This window comes from Entelurus aequoreus, linkage group LG12 (genome assembly GCF_033978785.1).
Source record: "Entelurus aequoreus isolate RoL-2023_Sb linkage group LG12, RoL_Eaeq_v1.1, whole genome shotgun sequence".
In the NCBI taxonomy this organism is placed as follows: Eukaryota; Metazoa; Chordata; class Actinopteri; order Syngnathiformes; family Syngnathidae; genus Entelurus; species Entelurus aequoreus.
The window spans coordinates 22,212,575-22,220,447 of NC_084742.1; the positions used below are offsets into that span (position 1 = coordinate 22,212,575).

The window sequence follows — 7,873 nt, forward strand, 5'->3', positions numbered from 1 at the left end:
GTGCAAAAAAATAAGCTGAAACAATGAACAGTTGGACAGGTATGTTCAAAAGTTTAGAAAAGGTGGAATTAAGTTGGTCTGTAATAGTTATAGTACTTTTTAGGTTCATCCTGAAATTTCAGCCGAATAGCCCTAACTTTTTGTGCATGGTGTGTATATCTGTTTATACGTAGTGATGGGTAAATGACACCTCAGTGAATCTAGTGGCTGTATTACCACTGTATTGAAAGAGTTGCACCTTCATAATGGCAACATATATTGGATTAAAAAAGTCATAGTTGACCCTGCAAATACAGTGAATAGTAGAGTTGTACATCTTTGTGATGGACAGTTCGATAGGCGTCTAGATACATGGGTAACGATACAATTAAAAAACAATATATTTTATTTATTTATTTTATGAATGATTCCATTTTTTGTTCGTTTGTTGGACACATTATTATTTACACCACAAAAAAACCAAAACCATTCCTTCCTGTGCATACATTGCTCCCTCTGTTAGAGGATAAATAGTTAGCATCTTGGCACCAAGCACTCAGACTAGATCTGTCCACTCTAAGTCTATGAGCATGAACTGAAAAAAAACTACTCGGATGTGAGGCAAAGCATCTTCTAAGACAAACTGAACAGTCAACTGAACAGTTGAATGCCCTGAGAATAACAATAACAAAAACCTGGATGAATGAGAACACCCATAGGCGCATTCTATAAAAAGTTACATGCTTACAGTGTTTTACGTTTGTAAAATACAACATATATCCACAAAGAAGCTGTAAGGTACAGATAAAATAAAAAGACAAACACAATTACATGCTGAATTTATTTTTAGAAAGAAATAAAATACATGGTGGATTTTTTTTTGATGGGATGTTATAAAAATGATAATGTAAAAGGAAGAACAGACGTCTTGGCCTTCAGTCTAATCATCCATCCATCCATCCATCTTCTTCTGCTTATCCGAGGTCGGGTCGCGGGGGCAGCAGCCTAAGCAGGGAAGCCCAGACTTTCCTCTCCCCAGCCACTTCGTCCAGCTCCTCCAGGGGGATCCCGAGGCGTTCCCAGGCCAGCCGGGAGACATAGTCTTCCCAACGTGTCCTGGGTATTCCCCGTGGTCTCCTACCGGTTGGACGTGCCCTTAACACCTCCCTAGGGAGGCGTTCAGGTGGCATCCTGACCAGATGCCCGAACCACCTCATCTGGCTCCTCTCCATGTGGAGGAGCAGCGGGTTTACTTTGAGCTCCCCCCGGATGGCAGAGCTTCTCACCCTATCTCTAAGGGAGAGCCCCGCCACCCGGCGGAGGAAACTCATTTTGGCCGCTTGTACCCGTGATCTTGTCCTTTCGGTCATAACCCAAAGCTCATGACCATAGGTGAGGATGAGAACGTAGATCGACCGGTAAATTGAGTTTTGCCTTCCGGCTCAGCTCCTTCTTCACCACAACGGATCGATACAGCGTCCGCATTACTGAAGACGCCGCACCGATCCGCCTGTCGATCTCACGATCCACTCTTCCCTCACTCGTGAACAATACTCCTAGGTACTTGAACTCCTCCACTTGGGGCAGGGTCTCCTCCCCAACCCGGAGATGGCCTTCCACCCTTTTCCGGGCAAGAACCATGGACTCGGACTTGGAGGTGCGGATTCTCATCCCAGTCGCTTCACACTCGGCTGCGAACTGATCCAGCGAGAGTTGAAGATCCTGTCCAGATGAAGCCATCAGGACCACATCATCTGCAAAAAGCAGAGACGTAATCCTGCAGCCACCAAACCAGATCACCTCAACGCCTTGACTGCGCCTAGAAATTCTGTCCATAAAAGTTATGAACAGAACCGGTGACAAAGGGCAGCCTTGGCGGAGTCCAACCCTCATTGGAAACGTGTCCGACTTACTGCCGGCAATGCGGACCAAGCTCTGACACTGATCGTACAGGGAGCGGACCGCCACAATCAGACAGTCCGATATCCCATACTCTCTGAGCACTCTCCACAGGACTTCCCGAGGGACACGGTCAAATGCCTTCTCCAAGTCCATAAAGCACATGTAGACTGGTTGGGCAAACTCCCATGCACCCTCAAGGACCCTGCCGAGAGTATAGAGAGCTCAGTCCAATCAATAAGAAATAAATATCCAGTTTAATTCAGAGCTCTTCTGCATATCTTACAAATGATGTGGCTTTTTTTTAAGTTTTCCGTCATCCTCTTAAAATCAAAAAACTTTCCAAACTTTTGGTTTTTGTTTTGCTCTTGTGTTGAACATCTTTCGTAGTGACTTGCTAGCGCTGCAGCTATTTACACATCCATTCTGGTTTTCAATCACGTAAGCCAACAGAACATGCACGTGAATCATTTTGCAGGCAACCCTGGCTCTCATCTTGTTTAAAAGATTAACCGTCAACTGATAGCTAGTCTGGCACGACTCTGTCCATGTATTTACATTCATTTTTGTCTTTAGTCACATAAGCTAACTTCCCAAGCATGTGAATCCTTTTATGAGCAGCCCTGGCTTTCCCATTAAAGACAAAAACCGTTAGGTGATTTCTAGTTCCGCGTGATACCCAGTTTGTCGATGCACTCGATTAATTTAAGGATTCACAGCTGATTCATATTGATTGAGGTGGCTGCTACCGACGCAGCCGAATCGCTCAAACCGAATATCACGGTTGTATAGGTTTCTCTCACAACCATAATAGCAAATATGTTTATTTTGTTTTGGCCAATTGGGGTTTTTTCCAAATGTATAGAAAGGAACATGAAATTTGCAACTCTGGTCTATGAACCAAATGGTAAACAGGAAATAAAAAAGTAATGGTGCTGCAAAATCAATTCCTCATAAACAGTTTGGCGTTTCACAGTCAAATGTCACAGAAGCTGTATCGGTCACATGTTTTTGTTAATATTACACATCAAGTAACACAGTATAACTCCTTGTTTCATATTGCATCATGCTTCAGGATCGTTTTACCCATCACTAGAAATATGTTAATACACTATATCAATATCAATGGTTATTTGACATTTTTCTCCATACATGCGAGACATACAGAGTAAATGAAATACTCAAGCTCAGAGAGAGAGTGGCAATTGTGTCTACGCGCACCACCAAACAATTTGTCATCATTTTAAAAGACCAGAGAAGTTGGCGTCCTCGTCAGTGTTTTAATGTTTTTAGTCAGTGTATTTATGTTTTTATACTTAAGTTGTCGCTTTTATTCATCATTTTATGCTATGACTACGTTGAAATGAATCTCCACCAGCAGCAACAGTGGTACCGGCGGGCCAATGGTGGCACTTACTTTCTCGCCCAGCTGCGAAGGCTGCGCTAACCTGAGTTTGGTGCAGCAGATTGGCAATTTGTTCAAAATCCATGGAGCCGCAGATACAATCATATTTGGCAGAGATCAAGCTAGCGCCGCAACCGGCGTCAAACTAGCTGACACCGTATACTGCTCAGCAACCGATGTTCCTCGGACTTACCCTACCGCCACAAACAGCTCCACTACTACTACTGCTTGCATTGCTGGAGCGGCAGACAACTGCTGGTTTCAGCTCGAGGCGAGACCAAAGGTTCCGGTCAGGTCCACTGTCATCCGCCGTGGACCATTGTCAGGACCCGCAGAGATGACGGCATGCTTCGCAGGAGTCCTTATACTTCCTCTACTTCCAGCAACTGCTTGCCGGTGGAAAACATGTTCAGTGGACTAAATCCAGAGGAGTTTCCACCTTTGACAGCTGGCACACGTCTTTCTGCGTTTTCACAGGGCGGTATGGTTAAGACCCATCGCGGACCCCTGGACTTCACGCCAGCTCCTCGGAGCAAAAGACCCACGGAGCAACTACATGACCGGTCACATCTGCAGGGTGACTACTCCTGACCAACAGGCCTCAGAATGTCAGGATAGTGAACCTGACATCCAACACACAGGCACACCGCAGGTCTGTGTGCTCAGTCCAGCCCTCTTCACACTCTTCACCCAGGACTGTGCCCCCATCCACTCCTCCAACACCATAGTGACATTTGCAGACACTACATTGGTAAGGCAAGGCAAGGCAACTTTATTTGTATAGCGCTTTTCATACACAAGGCAGACTCAAAGTGCTTCACAGACAACAAAGTGAAATGAAAGAAAATAAAAGCAAAATTAAAATGCAGACAATAAAAATAAAAATAGTGCAGACGTTAAAAGTTAAAAGATTTAGCTGAAAGCTAAGGTGAACATAAAAGTCTTCAGTCTAGTTTTTTATTACCACTTCTAAACTTGACTTTATGTTTTTAACTGAAACATGGCTGGAACAAAATAACAGTGCAAGCATTCTGATCGAGACAGCACCCCCCAACTATAACTTCATTGATATATGTAGATCGGGGAAAAGAGGTGGAGGGGTTGCTGCTATATTTAAAAACATGTTTCAGGGGAAACAGATGTCACTTGGTGATTTTACATCATTTGAATACCTGTGTGCTGTGTTGAAATGCTCTCCCAAAATTCTCTTGTTAATTATCTACAGGCCACCTAAATATTCTGCAAATTTTTTCGATGATTTTACTGAATTATTGTCTAGCATCTCCACTGACTTTGACTGCCTGGTTATAACTGGTGATTTTAATTTTCATATTGACGATTTGAATGACAAGGGCGCAAAATAACTTTTTACTATTTTAGACACATTTGAACTGTCTCAACATGTGAAAGAGGCTACTCATTGTAAGGGACACACTCTGGACCTGATTATCACAAAAGGTCTCAATGTTTCTGATGTTCTTGTGATTGATCCTTCATTGTCTGATCATTTCTGTGTTTTCTTTAATATTTCTGTAATTCCGGACACACAAACAGAATCAAAGAATGTCAAAAAGCGGTACATAAATGAACATGCTAAAGTCCTCTTTAAAAACGCCATCTCCTCACTACCACCTCTAAACCCATGTCCTGCTGATGATCTTGTAAGCAACTTTAATTCCAAAATTGTGAATATCATTGCACCTGTTACAGTTAAAACGATTTCTGGTAAGCAAAAGGCACCCTGGAGAAAATCTGCTGTTGTAACAGCCCAGAGAAGAGAGTGCAGGAAGGCTGAACGAATCTGGCGGAATACAAAACTTCATATTTACCATGACATCTATAAAGAGAGCCTCCAGGCCTACAATTTAGTCTTAAAAAGTGCTAGAGAAACATTCTTCTCCAATATCATAAACAGCAACACAAATAAGGCCAAAACCCTATTCGCAACCGTTGACAGACTGACCAAACCCCCAAACAAATACCAGCCGAACTCCATTCCACGCAGAAATGCAATGAGTTTGCATTCTTTTATACTGATAAAATTGAAGGCATCAGACGCGCCATCAATATCTCAAGTAAAAAAGTTGGATCACCAACCCATTTAGGCAAAAGTAACACGGCAATGATGGCAAGCTTTGATGCCATAAACTCTAAAACTCTAGTGGAAACGGTGACAGCTCTAAAGTCATCCACATGCTGCCTTGATGTTTCACCTACCAACTTCTTTAAGAATGTTTTTGACTGCCTATCAACAGACGTATTGCAAATAGTTAATAATTCTATTCAATCGGGCAATTTCCCAAAGGCTTTTAAAACTGCAGTCATTAAACCTCTTCTAAAAAAGCAGAGCCTAGATGCCTCTGTTATCAACAACTACAGACCAATTTCAAATCTACCATTCATAAGTAAAATAATTGAGAAAGTTGTCCTCCAACAACTAAATCACTTCTTGGCTTCTACTGGCTGCCACAACAACTTCCAGTCAGGATTTCGACCTCTAAATAGCACAGAGACGGCCCTTCTTAAATTTATAAATGACATCCGTCTAAACACAGACTCTGGCAAAACTTCAGTATTAATGCTATTGGACCTCAGTGCTGCATTTGACACTGTCGACCACTCAATACTTTTGGACAGGTTGGAAAACTGGGTGGGGATCTCAGGCACAGTTTTAAGCTGGTTCAAGTCTACAAGATAGGAACTATTTTGTTTCCATTGGTGACTTTGTATCAGAACCAACCAACGTAACGTGTGGAGTCCCCCAAGGTTCAATCTTGGGGCCGACTTTATTTAACATCTATATGCTCCCACTAGGACAAATCATGCAAAAATAATAACACTGACCATCATTGCTATGGCGATGACACCCAAATCTATGTAGCGCTATCACCAAATGACTATCGCCCCATAGATCATCTGTGCCAGTGCATTAAGCAAGTCAAACACCGGATGTGCCAAAATTTCCTACAACTAAATGAAGATAAAACTGAGATAATTGTTTTTGGTGCTAAAAAAGAAAGGTTTAAAGTCATCCAACACCTTCAATCACTGTCCCTGAAAATCTCAAATAAAGCCAGAAATCTTGGGGTTATTTTAGATTCTGATTTACATTTCGACAGTCACATCAAATCAGTAACAAAATCGGCCTACTATCACCTCAAAAATGTAAAAAGACTTAGAGGGGTCATGTCAGCTCAAGACTTTGAAAAACTTGTACATGCCTTTATTACCAGTAGGCTAGACTATTGTAATGGTCTTCTTGCAGGTCTTCCCAAAAAACTGTCAGGCAGCTGCAGCTTGTTCAGAACGCTGCTGCTAGAGTTCTAACAAAGACCAAAAAATGTGAGCACATTACACCAATTCTTAAATCCATTGGCTCCCTGTACATCAGAGAATTGATTTCAAAATCCTCCTGCTCACATATAAATCACTACATGGTCTAGGGCCCAAGTATATCACTGATATGCTCCCACTATATAAGCCCTCTAGATCACTAAGATCTTCTGAGACCAATCTGTTAGCGGTTCCCAGAGTAAACTCAAATCAAGGGAGAGCATCATTCAGTCACTATGCAACAAATAGCTGGAATAAACTTCCTGAAGATGTCAGACTCTCCCCAACTCTGACTACTTTTAAAACTAGACTGAAAACTTTTATGTTCACCTTAGCTTTCAGCTCAATCTTTTAATCTTTTAACGTCCGCACTGTTTTTATTTTTATTGTCTGCATTTTAATTTTGCTTTTATTTTCTTTCATTTCACTTTGTTGTCTGTGAAGCACTTTGAGTCTGCCTTGTGTATGAAAAGTGCTATACAAATAAAGCTGCCTTGCCTTGCCTTGCCTAGTTGGTAGACCTCATTGCTGACAACAATGAGACTTGTTACAGGCAGGCGGTCCAACACCTGGAGGAGTGGTGCGCAGACAACGACCTGGTTCTTAATACCACCAAAACAAAAGAGGTCATCATAGACTTCAGGAAGACCAGGAGAACAACACAACCCCAACTCCACTGTAGGTTCGTCTCGCTTGTTTTATCCTGTTTTTTTAAGTGCCACCAAAATTTGACAATATAAAATTTTTGAACAACAGCAAAGCTCCCCGACATCTTGAAGTCCTACCCACAAATCAACAGAGTAATCATCCATGTAAGTACAAAACACTTTTAAACAACAATTTGAGCTGCTTAAGATGGATTTTATTCACCTTTGTTAATGTATTTTAGGTGATATATTCTACACTTCTTTTAAGGTATATTCATCCTTCTGTGTTACAATGTAAATGTGACATTATGCGCCCCTTTTCTTATGTCTGTACAGCACTTTGGCCAACTGGGGTTGTTTTTAAATGTGCTATACAAATAAATAAACTGAACTGAACACTGTGTCAATCACATGTGGATGTTTTATCTCTGCCCCCCCCCCCCCCCCCCCCGTACCTGTGGCAGAGGTATAGGTCGTTTTAGCAGATTGAGTTTGAACACTTGGCTGTATCTCCCACAGAGTTGGTTTTATTGACAATTTTAACGTATTTTTGGGAACAATTAATATTTTCGGGCCTGACGGCCTTCATCTTAACACCCAAAGCTGTCGT

The 7,873-nt window shown here is 42.0% G+C and overlaps 1 protein-coding gene across 1 annotated transcript in view; it reads left to right on the forward strand.

Annotated features, from left to right (window-relative positions):
* The window catches only part of elavl2 (ELAV like neuron-specific RNA binding protein 2), a 161,317-nt gene extending 153,741 nt beyond the window's left edge, over window positions 1-7,576 (forward strand). Inside the window, exons 8-10 of the mRNA XM_062065218.1 lie at window positions 7,170-7,298; window positions 7,373-7,428; window positions 7,506-7,576. Coding sequence (XP_061921202.1) covers window positions 7,170-7,298; window positions 7,373-7,428; window positions 7,506-7,561 — 241 coding nt within the window. The 3' untranslated portion in view covers window positions 7,562-7,576. The remainder of the gene's footprint in view (window positions 1-7,169; window positions 7,299-7,372; window positions 7,429-7,505) is intronic.
* The last annotated feature ends 297 nt before the right edge of the window (window positions 7,577-7,873 follow it).